Source organism: Rhincodon typus, chromosome 21, assembly GCF_021869965.1.
Source record: "Rhincodon typus isolate 14 chromosome 21, sRhiTyp1.1, whole genome shotgun sequence".
NCBI lineage: Eukaryota > Metazoa > Chordata > Chondrichthyes > Orectolobiformes > Rhincodontidae > Rhincodon > Rhincodon typus.
This window is the reverse complement of record NC_063352.1, coordinates 42876242-42899523: the sequence shown is the minus strand read 5'-3', so window position 1 is coordinate 42899523 and position 23282 is coordinate 42876242. Positions and strand designations below refer to the sequence as shown.

Below are 23282 nucleotides of genomic sequence, written 5' to 3'. Positions count from 1 at the left end.
AAACAAAAGTACAACATCTACATATCATGAGCAAAATTGCAAATGTCAGCAAAACTGGTTTACTGCACTACAGCTGGCTGTGAACAGGTACATTCTTTTTCCAGACATGCTGTAGAATAATGAGTGGATCTATGTGCAATGTATTATGGTTTAGCCACTTTTCAGAGTCTATCAGGATACAATTAGGAATTGCTTTGTGACAGATCTACTATTAAGGCACAAGAAGAAGTTAGTAAATTGTTAGGCTTCAGCAACTCTACTATTCTCAAGCAAAAATTTTCAAGTTTATAACAGAATGCCAAATCAGCACCATGCTGTCTTTTTTAATTATATTGAAATGGAAAGGGCGGGAGTGAGAAACGACTGAGGAGGATTCTGGGAGAAGATGGCTTGCTCACTTCAACTGAGAAGGGGACCACAGAGGATCTGGCGCCAGAGAAGAGTGAAGCCCTAAACGTTACACTGCTGTAGTGTTTCCCTCCCTCCTTCTCGAATATAAAACAGAGACAGAGCAAGGGGTTGTTAGAAAATTTGGTTGTGGAGTAGAAACAGCAGAGCTTCTGCAGTGAGGTTGAAGTGCTGCAGTTGAGGTCAAAGTGCAGGTTTTGGCGAGCATGTGGCTTTGCTGAGGAGGACAGGTAACATTAAAGTACTCGCTTTTGGAAAAGAATGGATGTATTAGGGATTGTCAGCATAGCTTTGTGTAGGTGACGTCTTGGCTCACAAACATGATTGAGTTTTTTGAGGAAGTGACAAAGGTGATTGATGAAGGTTGGGTGGTGGATGTTGTCTATGTGGACTTTACTAAAGCACTGGACAAGGTCCCTCATGGTTCAGAAGATTAAATCACACAGGATCCATGGTGAGTTGGGAAGTCGGATACAAAGTTGGCTCGGTGATAGGAGACAGAGGATGTTGTGGAGGGCTGTTTTTCTGATGGACATCTGTGACCAGTGGTGATCCATAAGGATCAGTGCTGGAACCTCTGTTGTCTGTAGTACTTATAAATGATTTGGATGAAAATCCAGGTGATCTGATTGGTAAGCTTGCAAACAACACAAAAATTGGAAGGGTGTAAACCCAAAATGTCAACTTTCCTGCTCCACTGATGCTGCCTGACCTGCTGTGTTCCTCCAGCTCCATTCTGTATTGGCAAAAATTGGTTTAGTTGTGGCTAGTATATCAATGGATATAGCAGGAAATAGGTCAGTTGGAAAGTTGGGCAGAGAAATGGCAGATGGAGTTCAATCCAGACAAGTGTGAGGTGATGCATTGTGAGAGGTCAAATGCAAGAGTGAAGTACACACTAAATGGCCTTGATATTGATATACAGAGAAATCTTGGGGTGCAGGTCCTGAAAGTGGCATCACAAGTGGATAAGTTGGTAAAGATGGCATACGGCATTGCTTGCCCTCATTGGTCAGTGCATTGAGTATCAAAGTTGGCAAATCATGTTGCAGCTGTAGAAGATTTTAGTTCGGTCGCCTTAGGAATATTGTGTGCAGTTCTAGTCGCCATACTATAGGAAGAGGGTGCAAAGAATGTTGCCTATATTAGAGTGTATTAACTATAAGGTGAGATTGGACAAACTTGGATTGTTTCGCTTGAGCGTCGGAGGCTGAGGTGTGATTGAAGTATGTAAAGTTACGAGAGGTGTGGATAAGGTGGAGAGTTGGAATTTATTTCCCAGGGTGGCAATGTCAAATATTAGGGGCACAGGTTTAAAGTGAGAGCGGGAATGTTTAAAGGAGATGTGTAAGGCAGGTTTTCTCATACAGACGGTGGTAGATGCCTGGAACTTGCTGCCAGGGAAAGTGGGAGAAGCAGATATGATGGGAATGTTGAAGTGGCATTTAGACAGACACATGAACAGGCAGAGAGTAGGGGGATATGGACCATGTGCAGACAGGTGGGATTAGTTTAAATGGCATCGCGGTCAGTACAGACATGATGGGTTGAAGGGCCTGTTCCTGTGCCATACTGTTTTATGCTTTATATTAACTATTGAAGTAAGAGAACAACAGACCCAAATCCTGTAATCAGCAAACCTCTTTCTAAGAGCCGTGGGTATTCAGCTCAAAGCTGAATACACTTTGGCCCGAAGTCAATCAGCTGGCCCTTTGTTAATAAGCTCACTCAGAGTTTATAACAATTCTCGCAGGCAATAAACCTAAAATCAAAAGTTCTGGTGAAATAAATGCTGCTTGTTGGAGGCTGAGTTTACTTTAATTTAGCCTGCGCTATGCTTCAGTCGATGTTAGCACAGTTTTCAAAAGCGGAAAAGTTGTCTACTCCACAACATTGGTTATTTGCATCTGGATAAACGTGAAATCTTACAAATGATCTGAGATTTTATTTGAGGAGGTGCCATCAAGCAATTCAAGACCTTACTTGTTCAGGTTTCCACTGTTTATTATTCACAAGAGGCAGACTGATATCTTTAGAAATCAGTCGAGGCAAAAATATCTTGGATGCAAGCTGATCGGGAACTCTCTGTATAGCTGTAGTGGGGTTATTCGAAGATGAAATAACCTAAAGAGGAAACAAAATATGAAAAACATTTAATAAGAATGAAAGAAAGCAGAAGTTTTAAAAAATGGATTGCTCCAGATCTTCCTGAACCTGAAGGATTTTTTTTGATTCATTTTGGACATAATCCCAAACTAAACTAGTTCCACCAGCCTGCTGGGCTCATATCCCTCCAAGCATTTCCTTTTAATCCACATCCACCACTTCCTCTGGATATTTATTCCACTCACAAATCACTATGTGCAAAAAAATTTGCCTCTCATGCCTTTTATTAAATCGTTCTCTTCTCATCTTAAAAATATGCCCCTTAGTCTTGAAATCCCCCTAGGGAAATGACTCCTGCCATTCACCTTATCTATAACCCTCATGATTTTATAAACCTTTACAAGGTCACCTCTCAACCTCCTATGCTCCAGTGAAAATCATTAAGTAGCAAAACTGAAAGCCATCCAAAGTAGAACCTCCTCCCTAAAGTAAGATTAGTTAAATAAGACAGAATTATCCAAGTTCTTTTGTTACATACAATATTCACACAGGGCAAGCCCTTCAAGGAACAGAGGCAGGTTTGGCCTGTGATAACACAGTGTGGAGCTGGAGGAACACAGCAGAAAAATTTTTCTGAAGCAGGGTCCCGACCCGAAACGTCAACTTTCCTGCTCCTCTGATGCTGCCTGGCCTGCTGTGTTCCTCCAGCTCCACACTGTGTTATCTCAGACTCCAGCATCTGCAGTTCTTACCATCTCCAGGTTTGGCCTGTGATGTTCTGCTTTTGACATTAGTAGATCCAAACAGTCACAGGAAAGTGTTGGTCATTTTTTTCCATCAGCTGCAGATTGTACATGCAGCCTCCTTACTGGTATGGGAATTCAAAGCTCTACTCATAAAGCCTACACAGGTCATTTCAAAGTGGGTTTTGGAGCCACAAGCTGCAATTTTGTGATGGTGTGCTGAAAGACAGCAATGAACCTCCTCAATGTACTATCATAGGCCCTCTCCCCCCACTCCATTAAGAGTTCATGACAATTTAAGCTTTGACATGGATTCACGGTGGGAAAAGTTTGGGAAGCGTTGAGCTAGATGTATAAATTAGTCCCAACAGCATTCGTGGTTTCAATTTCAGAGTAGGAAGAAGGGCTAGATATTTTTCTGTAAGTTAGATATTTGGTGTTTTTCACAAAAAAAATTTTCTACCTCCACAATATTTCAGTTGTACAACTAACACCAAGACATTAGCCTCAGTAAAATTCCACAATTTAAATCTAGTTCCATCTCAAAATAAAAACAATGAAGCTTTCATTAATTGTACTCTGGTAACCAACATTTGCACTTAAGTGAACTCGGAATCTCATCAATTCTTCAACCATTCACAGACTCGAAGATTCCACCACACAAGCTGTTTAATTCAAGGATTTCTATGGGAAATCATGTCAAAAGTATGGCCAGAGAATCGAGCACTATTGTAATATTTAATAAATAGGTAAACAATTGGGAGAGGCTGGGGAGAGGAGAGTAGTGACAAATGAGCAGTCCACTCAAGGGAAAAGTTATGTCACGCAAAAGAAATAATGGGCAGAGTTGGAATGAGGATGATTGGCCTCACTTCTTCAAGGAGAGCGCCTGTAGTGTCCTGATCTAGTTACAAGGCTTTTCTTTTTCATGAGTAAGGTGAACAATAGATGGGTGAACAGCAATGACCCCTTTGCATTTCCTTTGTTGTGTGCAGTCCGCACTTACTATATACAGCACTAACCATGGCTGTCTTATTGATGATGGAATAGCCAAACCAATTTATGCCAAAGAAACACATCTGATATACTGATGAGGAAAGTACAGTTGAAATTTCTCAACAGCAAGATGTACAACTAGCACATAATCAGAAGATCATGAACGCATTTACATGAAATATGTCTGTAGTATTCCAATAAGTGCTGGCAGCATTTTGGGATCCTCAGCATCTGTACAGATTTGGAAAAGGTATCTTATTTAGGAAGGGAAACAATGGGGCAAAAACTGGAGTGTGGAATGTGGTATGCGGCTGGTTGAAATCCATCAACTCTGCTAAAATCTCTGAGGCCATCAAAAGGAGCATCCTTGATTTAAATGCCCCTCACTGGACATCCAATTTGAACTCAACTATGCCATACTTTGGATCTATTGGGTAGAATTGTGATAGGCTTATTGGGCTAGTTCCACTTGAGGGATTGAACATTCCTTCACCCTGTCAAACCTGTGCCATTTCCTGGCCTCAAACAACTCCTATTACTTGAAATGGTAGATGCTGACAATCTATTGCCCAACTAAGATGTGAGAGACTTGCAAGATGGACATACCAGCTTCAGCCCTTCCTCCACCATTGGTCTTTTAATAGACAGGTCCAGCTAGTGCTGGTGGAGTTACAGTGAAAAGGATTCCAATGAAATAGTTACAGAAGTCAAGCAGTTTTGCTTCAATGTCTTCAAAGCATTGAATTTAACTGACAGCGAAGACTTTACTCGGGAAATCTAAATCTTGTTGTCTACGAGGATAACTCTAAATTCAGAAGCTGCTCTATGTTCTGAAAAGTAAAGGGAAATAACTACTTTTATCCCACAAATTTATTGGCCACTTACCTTTTGGACAAGAAGTACTTGAACAGGTTCAGGAGCAAGCAATATATTTTCTACAAAGGTACTGTCTTTGACAGCAGTGACGAGCACACTGTTATTGACATTCGTTATTTCATCACTTGAAAGCCCAGATACCAAGGTTCCCATTTTCAAGAGGTTGGTAGCGTTGTTAACCTATTAAGTAGAAGATCAAGCATGATTAGGCATGGCAAATTCTGTTCTTTTGGCTGTTATCCCTTCAACGGCCTTATTATGATACCTACATGGGACACATGACCATGCTGGAGCATTTTTTCAAATCATTTGTCAAATATGGTGCCTCAATTTAAGTGTTATTGAACTGGAATGGGATTTGGGCCTAGGTATCTTCCAGTCTTGCGCTTTTAATTTATTGAGGCAAAATTTGACATGGTAGCAATTCTGAATTGCAGTCGCCAGCATGAATCAGAGTAATATGTGAATTAGCAATGACATGCAATCTCTTCTGATATAAACAAGGATCTATGGTCCCAAACAGGATGGAACTCAGAGGGATGCACAATGGAAAACTACACAGTTCTAGCTTTCCATCCATTAATTTTAATGGACAGCACATTATTCGTTGTACTCCAGCAGATTTCCACAATGTGATTCTAATACACACTACTCCTAACTTGAAACAAGTTATCTGTCCTATTTTGTTAATTAATTTCTAAGGAAGGCTTTCCTTTGATTTATTTGCAATCTTACCTGAAATCTGGTATTGATCAACTTCCTGACCAATGCAAACACACTTCCCGTGGTCCAGCCATTGACTTTACTCAGAGAGTCCAGGGATTCTAAGATATCGTTGTCACTGATATTATTAATTTGTGTGGTTGACAGTCCAGCAGCTGATTGGCCGAGGTTACGGAGAGTCTCAGGGGTAAAGCTGTCAATTTTACTCACAAGGGAAACTGCAAACTGCAAGAAAATACAACCATCAGTGTTTTCTGGAGGATTCTTCTTGAGGATGTGATCTTACCAAACAACAACAACTTACAGGTTTGGGAGATTTTACCAAAAGCTTGGGGTGAAGGGAAGTTTTGAGAAGTCTTTAAAAATCAATGAATGAGGTAGAGAGGTGGAAAGGGTCTGAGGAGAGAGTTCCAAAGGGTCTACTGACAAACATGGAGTTACATGATGAGATGGACAAGGAAGAGGCAAGGATGCAGAGGTATAGTTGGATGTCTAAACAAGAGCATGGATTTAAATTCAATCAATGTGGGTCAGCATGGAAGGGGAAGGACAAAAGGTGTGTGGGGCTAAGTGTGACACAAGTTGCAGGTTAGAATATTTCATCACGGAAGTTGGGGAGTCACATGGAGGGCATTGCATAACTCAGATCAGGAAGTGAGGAACTGAACGCAGGTTTTGCTAGTGAATAGAAAGCAAGATTTGGAACTTAGCCTGGGTTGGTTCAAATGATGAAGAGATGTGTATTCTGGTTCAGCTTGAGAATGTACTCAAAGGGAGAAGGCATCAATAGCAAGTGTGATATATTGGCAAGGTCTGAAAACAAAAATTTTGGTCTTTTTGGCGTTTAGTTGAAGCACAGTCTGTGTCATAAATATTAATGTCAGACATCTAACAGTGAAGCAACAGCACAGAATACAATCAAATAAAACAAAGCTTAGATTTTACATCGACAGAATTAGGCAGAGAATACAATGGGGAATAATCAGCCAGTTCCCTGTTTGCTCTACCATTTCTGAGATTGCTATTGCGTAATGTAGACTGGTTGCAATAGTAAATGCCCCAGGTAATATAAAATACAGATATGACATCGTTTGTACATACCTTGTTACATTTGTGCCTTAGCAATGAATTTATTTGATTTATTATTGTCACATGTACCTAGGTACAGTGAAAAGTTTTGTTTTGTGCGCAGTAGGGGCATATCATACTATACAAAGTGCATTGGGGAATAGAACAGAGCGAAGAATACAAAGTTATGGCTACAGAGAAGGTGCAATAAGAACAAGATCAAGGTTAGATTTGAAATTTGAGAGGTCTGTTCAAAAGACTAATAACAGCGGGGAAGAAGCTGCTCTTGAATCTGTTGGTACGTGTTTAAGCTTTTGTATCTTTTGCCTGACAGAAGAAGTATTATAACCGAGGAGGAGGGGTCTTTGAGGATGTTGGCTGTTTTCCAAGGCAGTGAGAAGTATAGACGGAGTCAATGGACAGAAGGTTGGCTTGTGTGATGTTCACAATTCTCTGTAGTTGATGCAATAAAGATTTGCTTGTACCAAATGTCCAGAATTGCTATAGGCAGTACGTTGGCTATTTAAAATCAATCAATTATGTACCTATAGGCACCAAAGTCAAAGTTTATACTTGGATTTAAAGTTGCTGCAACCAAGCTTTACCCCACTGGCTGGGGAGGGGGAGCCCCCAAAATGAAGAATATGACACAGAAGCTCGGAAATTTGCTCATTGCAGAAGTCCTACCATATCCCAAACTTGCAAAGATAGAATAGCTCTCTTTCCCCCAGGTTGGGAATGCCTACCTGCAGTTGTTCATCTGTTGGTGTTGTTCTGTTTGCGCTAAGATTTTGACAGGCTCTGTTTGCTTTCTTAAGTACAATTTCAGCCTGCTGCGCTGTTAAAGATTGAACTGTTGGGGTGCCAACAATAAAGCAGACCAAGCTGTCAGGAACACTGTATAAAAATGGAGAAAATCAATAGCAATCAGAATTCATTGTGCTGATACAGTTAGATATGCAACACATCATAAAGCGCATTAAATTAACAATGTAAATATTGTTGTGAGTAGTAGATCTCTGGTATCATTAAAAAAACATATGTACTCTTCAATTGCTGTACTGCTTTGCCTTAAAGACTATCAAAAACTGCACAATAGGCTTTGAACTGGAAGAAAAAATTACAACAGCCATCTGATATATTTACAAAGGAGGGGTCATGTTAATATTTAAATTAGAACAAAGATAGTTAAGAACAGATTATTTGGATATAGTTAAAATAATGAAGGGTGTTGATGAGGTGTAATAGAATAAGTAATTTCAATAGTTGATGAGTTGTTAGCTAGAGGGCATAAATAGAAATCACCATAAAAAGAACAAGCAATTCTAAGACTTTTCTTTTATACAGAGTGTGTTGTTAGAGCATGGAGTAGCTAAAACAGGATTGGAAGGAAGATGTTGAAATTTCAAAATCTTAAACATCTGAAAGGGTAAGGTCAGTGGGAATTAAAATAAGTGCATAGCAATGCCAAAGGGCTGGCGATGATATTGTCAGTCACATGGCCTTCTGAACCATAGTTTTAATAAAAATAGTTGGCAGCAGTAATGCAATTTACATTTGATTCCGATATTAAACTCAATCACTAGCTTCAAATTTTACAATAAACATGCAGTAAAATATTATATCAATGATCTGGCCGCACTTTTATAATTAAAGTCACCACAGTCCTTAGAGACAGATGACTGGCGGTGGTTTAACTTGAGGGTCACCACACCTCAGCCAAGGGGAGAGGTTGAGGAGAGCCTTTCAAGGTAACCTCAGTTGGTGCAGGAATTGAGCCCAGGCTGTTGGCATCACTATAAATCACAAACCAGCCGTCCAGCCAACTGAGATAACAAGGTGTAGAGCTGGATGTACACAGCAGGCCAAGCAGCATCAGAGGAGCAGGAAGGCTGATGTTTTGGGCCTAGACCCTTCTTCAGAAATAGCTCAGTCAACTGAGCTAACCACACTCAGCAGCGTTTCTATTCCGTCATCAACATACTAGGAGTAACCACTGAATGGAAATTTAATATATATGGTTTGATTGACTATTCCCTGCTTGCCTGGATGGGAAGAGCACCAACAACAGTCAAGAAGTTTGATACCAATCAAGACAAAACAGTCTATATGTAAGGCACAGCAGTGTGCATCGAAAAGAAGTACTCAATGAATGTTCAAGTTCGTCCTTCAACAGCACTTTCCAAACCAATAATATTTACAGTCTAAAACGTCAAGGACAGCAGACTCACGAGAACACCACCACACAAATTCACCTCCAAGCCATACACCATCCTGATGTGAAAATATATCGCTGTTCCTTCACTGTCTGTGTGAACATCCTGGAATTGCTTCCCTAACAGCATTGTGGGTTTAACTTTACCACATGGACTACAGTGGGTCAAGGTGGCATCTCACTACCTGCTTCTCAAAGGGTAATTAGGGATGGATAGTAAATGCTGACATGGACAGTGATACTCACGTCCTATGGATGAACAATGAAAGGCAATAAATCCTTTCATGCCTTCCTCAAGTTAGGAAACTAAATAATAATTTGAGTATGCAGGTCTGTTTTAGTCCCAGTCATGAGATGTCAGTGGTTTTACTATTCTGCAAATTATAAACAACATATACCTTGATGCATTAAAGGCTATATTTTTGAACAGCGCATTTGCGTAAAACCTCTGGACATCTTCAGGAAGCTCAATACTGTTCAAAAGAATTAGATTTTCCTGGTTGGCGGCAAATATCTGTAACTGTAGAAAGTAGGCGTTAATAGGTGGTAGGATTTTTATAGTAAATATATTTAAGGAGATAAGATTAAGAGACAAGCTAACTCTTCACTTCTTTTGTTATGCTAAATTAGATCCTCAAAGGAATTATCAACAGTTTATTTTTAATTCAAAAAATGCAACTATAAATTAAGCGGTTGTCAAAAGAGAGAGAGAAACACTGTAATGAAAAGCAAGAAAGGAAAGTAAATCAAGCTACAAAATAACATAGTTATACATACTGTGGCATTGTCAGTGAGCATTGTAAGGTCACCTATACTTGTATATTTCAGAAATTTGCCGAAGTAATTGGCAAACCAAGCAGTTGAATTCAGAGCTGGATCATTCACATTATAACATCTTGGTTTAGGACCTGGGTAAAGAGAGGAAGTGTAATCAGCTTGAAACCAGGATTTTCTTCGGTATTAAGGAATCTCTCATGAAACATAACATCATTGAATTTTCCTCAGAATGCTTGGCGATTCCACCTTCTTTGGGTTTGGAGATTGCAACTTCTGGAGTTCATGGAGCTCCAAGTGTTGATAAGTGTACACAGCTGTGGGAAGTAATCTTAACACAGAATGGGGAATAACCAAATAAGGTGTGATGTGCTTAGCAAATTTAAGACGTTGGAGAATTAAACTACAAGGTTAGTGTATAGATCAAGAATTGAGCATCACCAGGAAGGTTTTCTGCACTGTCCCTTCCATTTTTAAGGGAAGAGTGAGCACAGAAAGGATTTTTAGATGGTTCAGTGCCAGAATATGTTGCAACTTCTAGCTCCTACCCAAGTCACATTGTTATAAGAATCCACGCAGCTGCTGCATTTATAGGGAAGGTAATTGTGGAAAGGCATGTGTTATAAAAGTCCACATGCACTGGCATTCCAACCTTAAAAACTGACTATACAGGATAAAACCGTAGCCAAATACCTTTGCGCAGATAGGTTCTGATGCCGTTGTACAGTTGCTGCTGAACGTCAGTCGTAAATTCAGAGATCCGTGCATTCAGGGTGCGTATTCTAAAAAAAAATTAAAAATATGATTATTAGGCTTTTTATTGATCAGACCCCTTCAGCCTGGAGGAGATACTGATTGTGCAAGGCTGAATCAATAAGGTCTATTCAGCCAAGTCACAATTATCTCCCACTCTGCCAGCTAACTAAACCAACATTTCCAGTCGCAGGTTAATAGTATCATTTCCCAACATGCAAAACGATGGTGAGATGACCATGCACGCCACACTCCTCAATTCGGTGAGAGGAAGACCCCATCCAACGCATAAAGTTGAAAAGTTTTTGCAATTATTTTAAAGAAAAAGACTTTAATTCACATTTTCCCTCATCTTTTAAGGCCGCTTGGTCATTATGTTCCTTGCTGACTTTAGCCAAGATGGTCAGTCGAGACTTCAGACAGCTACATCCCAATATTCTCTGCTTGGACTCCATTCAACAAAACAGGTCAGAGAATAACATTCTCATCTCTTCAGTCAGAAGGTTGAGGATTCAAATCCCACTCCTTGGACTTGGACACAAAAATTCACGCTGATATTCTAGTACATTACAGAGCGAGTGCTGTTGGGGAGCCCAAAACTGGGTGGCATAGGTTTAAGGTGAGAGGGGAAAGATTTAAAACAGACCTCAGGGGCAACATTTTCATACAGAGGGTAGTGCGTGTATGAAATGAGCTGCCTGAGGAGGTGGTGGAGACTGGTACAATTACAACATTTATTTGGCATCTGGATGGGAATATGATTAGGAAAAGGTTAGAGGGATATGACCCAAGTGCTCGCAAATGGGACTAGATTAATTTAGGATATCTGGTTGGCATGGGCGAGTTGTACCGAAGGGTGTGTTTCTGTGCTGTACAACTCTACAACTCTATCAATCTATTGGGAGCTTCCATTTCTTGAATGTGATATTAAACTAAGGCCCTTTTATTTTTTAAGGTGGATATTAAAAACCGCCTGGCATTATAGTGAAAAAGAGCGGTGGAGGCACCGAAAGTAGCCCGGTTAATATTGATTGCTCAATCAATAATGCTGCTTGTGGCATCTTGTTGTGGGCAAACTGGCTACCACATTTCCTGCCACATGACAGTGACTGCACTTCAACATTACTCAATTGGTTGTAAAGTACTTTGGGATGTCGTGTGGTTGTGAAAGGCGGAATTTAAGTCTGAGCCTGCATTTAAGTTGCATTTGAATGCTAATAAAAATACAGTCTTTCCGATCATTCTGTCACTAACATTATAATGGATTGCCTTTTTGTGCCTTCATTTCGATGGGTGGGAACTTACCACTGCAAGGCTTCTGCGTCTGTGCTCTATAACTGTGCACTGAACAGAGCTGGCCTGTCTCTACGCCAGTTCTCTAAACTTCTGATTGGGTGGTGCTTGTTGTCCACTTGGATGCTATCCATAACACTGTGCTCAGCTCGCCATGAAGGGAATTATTGAGTCGTAACTTCAAATTGCTATTCCTTTTGAGCTCCAAGGAACTCAGTCATTATTTTGTTTAATATTAAGAATAACAGCTGCATGCAAGAGGTGTAACAATCTTTGGAGCACTGACCAAAATCAGATGAAAAGCAATATTTAGATACTTTTAAAAGCTATAATATGGTTGAATTACTTTATGACATAATGTAGAACAAAATCATTAACTAATTGGCAATGTTTTAAATGTATAAAAGCAGTAGAACAATAATTTAAAATCCAATATTCAGAACGCACATGATTTGAGCTCCACGGCAACTTGTATTCGTCAGAATTAAATCGACCAAATTTCTGTTCAGTGCCGGTATCAGCAACTGAAGCCTAGTTCCAAGCCAGGTCTCGAGTTCTGTTTCATTTGAACTGGAAATAATTGGCTCAGCACGGGTCAGAACTTCACTCAGTAAGGCTGATCTCACTTCTGGGTCCAAGGTTACACTGTTCTGAAAAAGTGAAGAAACAGAATAAGCTGCACAAAGTTCTATCAGATTAAACTTCCAATGGTCAAATTCACACATACGCACTCTTCACAAAGAAGTTCCTAAATTGTGAACCTAAGTGTGACTAATTACTAAGCAGCTCTTCTTTTAGCAACTGGTGTTTTAACTTGTTCACATAAGCCGGATTGGAAGCCAATTGAGACTAATAAAGTAGTATCAGAGATAGTAGGAACTGCAGATGCTGGAAAATCTGAGATAACGAGGTGTAGAGCTGGATGAACACAGCAGGCCAAGCAGCATCAGAGGAGCAGGAAGGCTGACGTTTCGGGCCTAGGCCCTTCTTCAGATCTAGGCCCGAAACGTCAGCTTTCCTGCTCCCCTGATGCTGCTTGGCCTGCTGTGTTCATCCAGCGCTACACCTTGTTATCTGAGACCAATAAAGTGCTTTGTTCTTTTGATCTCTGACAATGGACTCTGAGTCAATATATTTGAGCTTTATTTAAACAGGATGAGGAGATTGGCAATTTGAACTCTTCTATCTGGCTTCATGTAATGAAGCATTAAACAAGAGATTATTTTGTGCCAATGCTGTGACTTTAAGAAGTGTGTTTTGCCCTGATTCCATTTAGATTGACGGACAGGAACTGAGCAGTCTATGAGAAGGCAAACAACTTGTGAAGTTTTGGAACAAAATCAAAGTTGCTGGAAAAGCTCAGCAGGTCTGGCAGCACCTGTGAAGGCAAAAACAGAGTTAACGTTTCCGGTTGGGTGACCCTTACCGGACCCGAGACATTAACTCTTTTTTTTTCCTTCACAGATGCCGCCAGACCTGCTGAGCTTTTCCAGCAACTTTGTTTTTGTTCCTAATTTACAGCATCCGCAGTTCTTTTGGTTTTTGTGAAGTCTTGGGCTTTTTTAAAAAGCTGAACAATAGAAGCAGCCTGAAAGGGTGTGGTCAAACTCCCACCCTCAGAACCAGGGATGTGCAGTTGCTGTTGGAGTCTTGAAGAAGTGGAAGCTATTTTTTCCTCTCTCGATTACAGCCAAAAGCTGTGGCTTCTCTCCCTGGGCTGCTGGATTGCATGTGAGACAAAAATCAGTTTTCTGAATTTGCCTTTTACCAAGGGTGTGTTTATGGGTTGGAACAATTAATTAGTAACAGTTACTGTATGTATTATTCTGCTAAGTTTTTGATAGAGTTAAGATATTCTTTCGTTGTATTTTAACTACAGGTAGTTCTCCCATGATGCAATAGTTGCATTCTTGTGTGACCTCGCGCTATAGAAAATCACGTTACAGGGAAATCGCTATAGAAAGTGCTATACCTGTACAGCAGAAAGTTCACGTTATACAGACTGCACTATTCATCAATCACATTATAGCCAATTCGTGTTAATGAAACACATGTCATAGCAGAGCTACCTATACAGCATTTGATTACATTGTGTTTTGCTTAACATCAAGTAAGTTGACTGTTCGAATTGCATCTGGAGCACAGCACCTGACATTCACCTTTTAAACAAGAAAAAGGTAGGGTCTAGGCTACTTTCTTAATATATTTTGAGTGGGTCTGGTTTGTTCCAGACAGAGCCAATAGGTTTCTCCCTTTAATTCATTGAGGTGTTGTGCTGTTTATAATAACAAGGGTTTGATGATGTGTACAGCACTCCATTAGATGTAGCACTGTGCAGCATGTTTGGTCGGTTGATGGGAACAGCAGCACGGTGACAATGTCACAGGACTAGGACCAGAGGCCGGAACTGATGCTCCAGAGATATGGATTTTCCAAGGGGCACGGGACCCAGACACTGGGAGATAAAAAGCAGGTCCTGGGCCCACCTGCTGGCAGTGGGACCTGCTCAGCACTTTTACCACAGAAGCCCTCTTAAATTAGTCCACCGTCCAACGAAAGACAGCATGCGTTCTCCTGACTCTGTCACTGGGTCAACTGTTGAAGGGCAAACTATAATGGGAAGGTCAGGGGTAATACTTTCTCTGCACCCCCTCCCACCCCCCAAACTCCTCTTTCGGCCTGGGAGGCTTTCCATTTGCCACTGGGAGACCACCTCCATTTCACTGGTGACTTCTTCTTCTGGCAAAAAGCTAATGTTATTGTAAAATGGCCCGTCATAATACCTTTGTAAATATGTAAATCACCCATCTGTATACGGAGGGTGAACAGCCTCCCTACAGTTGGTGGAGGCGTGTTGGAAGCTGATCCAACCTGGCGCCACGCAATTTTACTTCTCTCCCCCTCCCCCCACTTTCCCCCCACTCCCCGACACCACCCCCCCACCCCACCCTTCCAACAACTGCCTGCTGGGGTCAGTTCAGATCCTTGCCACAAGTTCAAACTCTAACAATCTAGAACTCCCTTCAGGAAGAAACACGTATCATTAACAATGATATTGAAATCACCAGAATGCAGTGAAAACCCGTTTAGTTCGCTCGTCTTGTTCAGGGAAAGAGGTTTGTCATCGATACCTCGTCTGATTCCAGACCTACAGCCATAGGACTGACTCTTAAAATCACCTAATAAGTTAATTCGTTGCAAGAAGGAATAAAACTAGATGGATCACCTAACACTGACCTAGGTACCAGAAACAAAAAGGCACATACTACCTCTTACAATCTACCCTGCGATGTACCGCTCACTACCATCTGAGGACATCTTCCTGGTCTGGAGTATCCAGGTTTGGGCAGATAAACGTGGTCAGTAATATTCATGCTACACAAAGTTATGTTGCATCATTTCCAGCCAGCGATAATGTAATCATCTTCCCATAATATTCAATGGCACCACCACCCTTAACTCTCCCAACATTAAATATCTTGCGCTTGCTCCTGATCAGAAACCTAACAGGATTATCCATAGCAATACTGTAGCTATAGGACCATAAAGACATAGAAGATAGGAGCAGGAGGAGGCCATTCGGCCCTTTGAACCTGGTCTGCCATTCTTCACAATTATGGCTGATCGTCCATGGCTAATCCTGCTTACTCCCCATTACGTTTGATCCCATTTGGCCCAAGTGCTATATCTAGTCATGTCTTGGATACATTCAATGTTTTGGCATCAACTACTTCCTGTGGTAATGAATTCCAGAGGCTCACCACTCTTTGGGTGAAGAAATGTCTGCTCATCTCCATTCTAAATCATCTACCCCAAATCTTCATACTGTGACCCTTGGTTCTGGACACACCCACCATCAGTAACATCCTCCCTGCATCGACCCTGTCTAGTCTTGTTAGAATTTTATAAGTCTCTATGACATCCCCCACCCCCCCATTCATCTGAGCCAGCCTGGTAAACCTTTGTTGCACTCCCTTGAGAGCAAGAGCATCCTTCCTCAGAAAAGGAGACCAGGTTAGAGGTTGGTAATTATACAGTGAGGGTTAAATCTCAAGTCCTCAGAATCCACGCACAAGTCAAAAACGTGATGAAATGCCTTCCAATATCTGATGAGTGCAGCTCCAACAACACTTCAGGGGCTCAACACTATCCAGGACAAAGCAACCAGCCCGAATGGCAAACACCACGGCATTGCATGCAACATTCACTCTGTTCAACACCAATACTTTGCTTACCACATACATTATAATAATTCTCCAAGTATCCTTTGACAGCACCTTCAAAACTCATAACCTCCAATAACTAGAAGGCAAGGCAGCAGGTACCTGGGAACACCACCATCTGCAACTATACTCTATCTTGATTTTGAACTTTATTACTGTTCCTTCTCAGTTGCTGGGTCAAATAGCTTGGAACCCCCTTTCTGGCAGCACTGTGGTTGGGCCTACACTATATGGGCTACAGTGGTTTAAGAAGGCATCACGGGCAATAGAAGATAGACAATAAATGCTTAGTTCACTAGTGATGCTCACACCTCAGGTGATTAAAAACAACCCTTAAAATTCAGGATTACATTTGCTTACATACTATAATAGACTTACCATCCATCTATTATTGTATTTTGTTCCCCGTTGCACTATTAGCTCTTTGCATTTCCTACCTGCTTTGCCTCAAAGCTGAAAATGTCCATGAATTGTGTAATGGTAACATCTGTAATGATATTCATGACCTTCTTCACATCCTGTGAGTCCTTCAATGTTCCATTGCTAGCAGATAATTGGGCAAGCTGTCTTACAGTCAGTAAGTCCACAACATCAAGCTGAATGAAAAGAAAGTGAAAAAAAGGATTCTGGTCATTTGATAGTTCAGAACTTGAGTCCTGCTGATAAAAGAAACAGTTTGTCAAAACTACTCATCTTGCACTCATCAGGACAATTTGCAAGAAATACCAGTGTGAAACAAAAACAAACATTTGTATACTGTATGAGAAAGTGCTTATCAAGGATCTATCGACTTCTATCTTAAAAGCACGGTGGCCCAGTAGTTAGCACTGCTGCCTCAGAGTGCCAGGGACCTGTGTTTGATTCCTTACTCAGGCAACTGTCTGCGTAGAGTTTGCACATTCTCCCCATGTCTGTGTGTGTTTCCTTTGGGTGCTCTGGTTTCCTCTCACTGTCCAAAGATGTGCAGATTAGGTGGATTGGCCATGGTAAATTGCCCATAGTGTCCAGGCTATGTGGATTACCCATGGGTAATGCAGGGATAGAGGAGAAGGGGGTGAGTCTGGGTGAGATGCTCTTCAGACAGTCAGTGTGGACTTGATGGGCCAAATGGCCTGCTTCCACATTGTAGGAATTCTATGAAAATTATTCCAACACTCTTATTTTTGCACCACTTTCTGAAGATACATCACACTCAGACATAAATTCTCTACATCTGTCTTCAGGGGACATGATGGTGTTGCGCTACAGTACTGATATGATGCTAGGTCCCAAAGGTGGGCAGATCTTATCAAACAACATATCCCTTTGGCTGGCTGCAACAAGCAAACTACTGACCTTGGGATTTAAAACTGTACTTTGAGAGGCTCACTACAATTTAGTGGCTTCTCCTACAATGTTCTCTTTTTCTTCTCATTGACTTCAATGTGTGCAATGTAAAAAGGGCTGCCTGAGGGAACTCTGACAGGGTGTGCTCTGCTACCAGTTATTTCTGTTTCTAAATTCTTAATGTACTGCCAGAAACCCATGTTGTGATTTACGTTTGTAAGCATCTGTATGATTAATTTCAACTCTCCTGGAAGAACTTCTGCTTTTAGATGCTCACTGTTGCAAAGAGATTATCACTGTTCAGAAATTAAATTAAAAAACTACATGCTGGAAGAACTCAGCAGGTTTGGGAGCAATTCTGGAAACAGGAATAGAGTTCACCTTTCAAGTTAAGCATGACACTCTGCAGGAGCATACAAACAAATGAATTAAGTGTAGGTGAAAGTCACACTCCACCTGTAACCCACTCCACTAATTCAGTAAAGATCATGGCTGATCTAAGTGCTCCATATTGCTGTCTACCCCCTTGATAATGCTTCAAACCCCATGCTTATCAAGAATTTTTAGATCTCTCCACCACTGTCTTAAAATGATTCAAAGACTGTGCCTGCACATCCTTCTGAGGGAGACAGTTCCAAAGACTTACCATACTTTGAGAGAAGACAATTCCTACATCTTTTTCGGAGGTAGACTTGTAAACTTAGTGGCATTGTCAGTGAATTAGTGATCCAGAGACCTGTCTAATGCTCTGGGGTCATGGGTTTGAATGGCAGAAGGTGAAATTTGAATCAAAGTCTGGAATTAAAAGCTAGCCTTAAAAACTAGGGCAGGCATGGTGGCTCAGTGGTTAGCACTGCTACCTCACAGCGCCAGGGACCTGGGTTCAATTCTACCCTCGGGTGACTGTCTGTGTGGGGTTTGCACATTCTCCCTGTGTCTGTGTGGGTTTCCTCCAGGTGCTCTGGTTTCCTCCCATAGTCCAAAGATGTGCAGGTTAGCTGGATTAGCCTTAGACATTGCCCATAGTGTCTAGGGGTGCACAGGCTAGGTGGGTTAGCCATGGTAAGTACAGGGTTACAGGAATAGGGTAAGGGGGTGGGATGCTCTTTGGGGGGTTGGTGTGGACTGAATGGCCTGCTTCCACACTGTAGGGATTCTATGACCAGTCTTTCAGCCACACCATTGATTTCTCTAATCATATTCACCCTATACCAATTTGCTCAGGGCTGGGTCTTTTTTTAATTCGATGCTTAGCTCCTCATACTACTTATTCAGAAACATTTTTCCTTGTCCTGTCTGTGTCATACTGGATTTGAAATGCTAACTTGTCGGTCTCTCCACATTTGCTGCTGAATTTCCAGTATCTTCTGTTATCATTTAATTTTTAAATTTTCAGCTTCTGCAGTCATTGCTTTTACGTTATTATTCAGAACAAGACATCTTTTTAGACATTTGCTAGATATCTCAAATCTTTCTTAGTTTATCTCAGTACTCTTTCTCTTTTGAAGAAATATTTTCAGCTCTTGGATTTTTGGCTAATTTCTTACAGATAGTTCCACGTAACAAAGGCAAATTAAAAAATAGTCTGTATTTCCACATGACATGAATAACTTACTCCCTTAAAGTCACTGTTCAGTGATATTAGCTTGCTGTAATCAGCTTGTGAACGGAATCTGCCAAAGTTCTTGAGAAGCCAATCTCTGCTCCCGGTGATATTCACAGTGCACGCAAAACCTACAAAAGGAAACAGGACCAACATTTCCATATCTCAGAAACTCTTCATAACTGTGCAGTGTAGTGTAGACTGCAACGCAGGAGACAAACGAATCAATGCTGCAATTTCCCTTTGCTATCCGTAACAAGGACCCTGGGTTTCGTGTGGTGGAAGGTGGGCACGTGTACAGATGTCTAAAATCTGGAGGTGAGCCCCGCTGGTGATTGTCAGTTCTTTGGCCTTTAAAACAGGACGAGGCAGAGCTTCAATTCCTCAGCAAAGAGGACGTCCCGGCTCAGAGAGCTGCTGGCCGATCTGACCTTGGCAGCTCTTCAGCACTTGCAGCATCACTGGGTGTAATAGCTACTGCCAGTAGGGGGCTGCAATGAGTTGGGCAGGTGGGTATGCAGCTCTGCAGCTGAGTCCAGAGGTAAGTAGACTGGCGCCAGTCTGGTAGGCCCTGGCAAGGAGCCAGGGTTGACAGACCAGGCATCCAATACGACCCCAATGCTGCACGCCACCAGATCTGACCTGAAAGCTGCTGGAATGGACATTAGCATGGACTTCTCCAATTGCTGGTTCAATCACTGGCAGAAGGATAAGGCCATGGGATAACAGGATTCCAGGGATGGCAGGACTGATGCATGAAGAGCGGCTGGATTGCTTAGGACTATGTTTGCTGGAGTTCAGAAGAATAAACAAGGGGATCTCATAAAAATCTATACAATTCTAACAGGACTGGACAGGATAAGTGATGGAAGGCTGTTCCTGATGACCAGGGAGTCCAGAACCATGGGTCGCAGTCTAAGCATATGGGGTAGGTGACTTAGGACTGTGAGAAGGAGAAATTTCTTATCCAGAGAGTGAGGTGAGGCTGTAGACTTCTCTGCCACAGAAAGCAGTTGAGGCCAAAACATTGAATGTTTTCAATAAGGAGTTAGATACAGTTCTTTGGGCTAAAGGGATCAAGAGATATGGGAAGAAAGTGAGAACAGGGGACTGAGTTAGGTGATCAACCATGAATGGCAGTGCAGGCTTGAAGTGCCGAATGGCCTACTCCTGCCCGTATTTTCTGTGTTTCTATGTTTAAGTGGCCATTAACTAGATACTTGATGATCTCAATTGGCTCACAGTTGGGCAGACCTCCTTAAAGCTCCCTGCTACTGGTAAATTTGTGGCAGGGTGTACAGGTAGATGGCACGCACAGCGCCCAGAGAATTTTACGGATTATGTGTCCTCCCAATCACCCACCACCTTTGGGCCTATAAAATACAATCCAAGGTGCTTCCTTCCCATATTCATTGGAGGTAAAGGAAACTAGTTCTGTCACGACTGGAACATTGCGTTCAATTCTATGCACTAAACGTTGGGAAATATGTGAAGGTTTTGGAGATGGTGCAGGAAATACTTCTTGCAATGGGTCCAGGGATGAGAAACTTCAGTTATGTTGACTGACTGAAGAAGCTACAGTTGTTCTCCTCAGAGCGGAGCTGAAAGGAGATTGGGCAAAGATGCTCAAATTCAAGAGAGATCTAAGCATGGCTTTCAAAAGAGAATTTGTTGGATAATTGAAGGGAACACATTTTACAGGGTTCATGAGATGATAACTGCACACTGCAATTTATCGGTTACTGTAATTTGTTTCTGGCACATTACCTGTTGAATTGAGCTGCTTTAAGAGGTATTTCGATATCAGTTTGTAGACATTAGTGATCTGAGACGTTGTTAACTTTGTGAAAACTTTGTCCAGTCCTTTAACTCTATATGAATTAAAATAAAGGGTGAATGTTCAATGCTGTATTTTTGCATGAAAACCAACAAAGTAATAAGCTGCAGACTCTTTTAAATTTGCCAGAAGCGGACGAGAAAGATTTTCTCTTTATTATTTATAGTGAATTTATATAACTGTGCCTGAACAACTTGTTCAACATTGGAAATATTCCTTCACTGCAATGGTTGAAATGTCTGTATTTACAACATTGCGTATTAGAAATAAAGATGAAGGCATTTTTGGAATTGTTCCTGTGAATGCATATATATGGTGGAACTGGTAGCAACTATTAATTACTGTAACAGTGACAAGGCATCTAGGCAAATAAATATGCAAACAAATTGTGGGGAATGAATGATCCAAACTTCTTCTTGCGAAGTCGAGCTCTCTATAAATATTGTATCCTCAACTTCTGACTGCAAAGCTTGTCCACCATCTACAAGGCACATGTCCGGACTCCTCTCCATTTGCCTGGATAAGGTCAGCTCCAAAAATTCTAAAGAAGTGTGACACCATCCAAGACCAAGAAGCCTCCTCTTACAGCGTGCCTTCCATCACATTCAATATTCACTCTCTTCACTGAGCCACAGCAGTGTGTACTGTCTACAAGATTCATGGCAGCAACTAGTAAAGCCTACTTTAATAGCACCATCCAAACCTATGTGGTACCAAAGAGAAGGACAAGGGCAGTAGATGCATGAAAACTCCATTATCTGCATGTTCCCCTCCAAGCCACAAGCCTAAGCTAATTCAGTGTTACTTCATGGTTGCTGAGTCAAAATCCTGAAACTCCCTCCCCACCTACCACCCATGGATTTCAGCTATTCAAGAAAGTGACTCATCACCACCTTCTCAAGTAGAAGTGGGTAATAAACTGCTAGCCTTGTGAGGCTCAGATCCCATGAAAGCAGAAAACAAAATTGATTCTGTACTCACATCGCTTGGTTTGATTCACAGGAAATGCTGGTAGGTATGAGAGCAAGGTCATCAGCTTTAATGCTGGGCAGCAGAAGCAGCAAGTTAGTCTGGAACCAGTCTGCATAATCTGTGGTTTTAAATTGTGGAAAGTGGGGTCTCAGCAGTTGCAAGATCCTTGTTAGCATCAAATCCCTCACTGTTTCGTTCTGAATAGCTAAAATACCCATCTGAAATAAAATGAAATCAGGTGAAAAATCATCCTAAATATTCTCTGGAAATTACTTAACATCTCAACATTAACATCTAATAATAGATTTAAGACACATTTAAATCCATACAGATTACTATGCATTTAATAAATTATGCTATACAATTTAAAAAGAACAATTTTTTGCAATAGGTTTCACATTGATTTTACGTATCATGATAAAGACTTTTATTCCTCTCTTGCAATATTTGGTATAATGCCTTTAGTACAGCGGAAAAGGTTGAGGATTCAATGTGATGTCACTATCTTCCATCAAGCTTTCTAAAGGGGAGGACAACAATTCATCTTTACTTCTGAAAGACGGTCCGTGATTTCTAAATTTCTCCTGTTGTAATTACATGAATGTGCATCAATAAAGCAGGATGCATTTTCACATGATCTCTTTCATTATTTGGAGAAAGCCATCCATCTGTCCAATGGTCGTATTATGAAGCCTAAATAGTTTCCCATTCCCTTTACTCCTCAACACACATGCTTTCCAGAAGTGCATGTTGCTGGTGGGTAGGGTAAGGGGAAGGGGGCATGGTTGAAAGATTGGGCATAAGTTAGACTTGGAGAAACTCAGCAGCATCTGTACAGAGATGAAAAATAGAGTATTCATATTTCAATGGTATCAATAAAAGATGAATTAAATGTTGAGGTTGGTTGGCTCGCCGAGCTGGTTTGTTGTTCCGCAGACGTTTCGTTACCGTACTTGGTAACATCCTCAGTGCAGCCTCTGATGAAGCGTCGGTGTGTTTTCCCGCCTGGTTTTTAAACTCTGGGGTCCGTTGCGATGGATTGCCTCACTTCCGGGTTTCCTCCGTAGTGGAATGTATATGGGGTCGAGTTCAATGTGTTTATTAATAGCTTGCTTCGTGGACTGCCGTGCTTCTAGGAATTCTCGTGCCTGTCTCTGCCTAGCTTGTCCCAGGATCTTGGTGTTGTCCCAGTCGAAGTGGTGGTTCTCCTTGTCCATGTGGATTGAGATGAGTGAGTATTGGTCATGTCTTTTTGTAGCCAGTTGGTGTTCATGTACCCTTGTTGTTAGTTTCCTTCCTGTTTGTCCTGTTGTAAACACTACATCGGACAAACAGGAAGGAAACTAACAACAAGAGTACATGAACA

At 41.4% G+C, this 23282-nt stretch overlaps 1 protein-coding gene across 1 annotated transcript in view; it reads right to left on the bottom strand.

Moving 5' to 3' along the window:
- Positions 1–23282, bottom strand: part of LOC109913006 — a 194196-nt gene that overhangs the window by 25927 nt on the left and 144987 nt on the right. Inside the window, exons 89-100 of the mRNA XM_048609619.1 lie at positions 21926–22134; positions 20875–20978; positions 19120–19238; positions 16616–16774; positions 12403–12605; positions 10603–10691; positions 9913–10043; positions 9534–9655; positions 7667–7817; positions 5865–6077; positions 5139–5309; positions 2392–2532 (exon numbers count right to left, since the gene is read on the bottom strand). Coding sequence (XP_048465576.1) covers positions 2392–2532; positions 5139–5309; positions 5865–6077; positions 7667–7817; positions 9534–9655; positions 9913–10043; positions 10603–10691; positions 12403–12605; positions 16616–16774; positions 19120–19238; positions 20875–20978; positions 21926–22134 — 1812 coding nt within the window. The remainder of the gene's footprint in view (positions 1–2391; positions 2533–5138; positions 5310–5864; positions 6078–7666; positions 7818–9533; positions 9656–9912; positions 10044–10602; positions 10692–12402; positions 12606–16615; positions 16775–19119; positions 19239–20874; positions 20979–21925; positions 22135–23282) is intronic.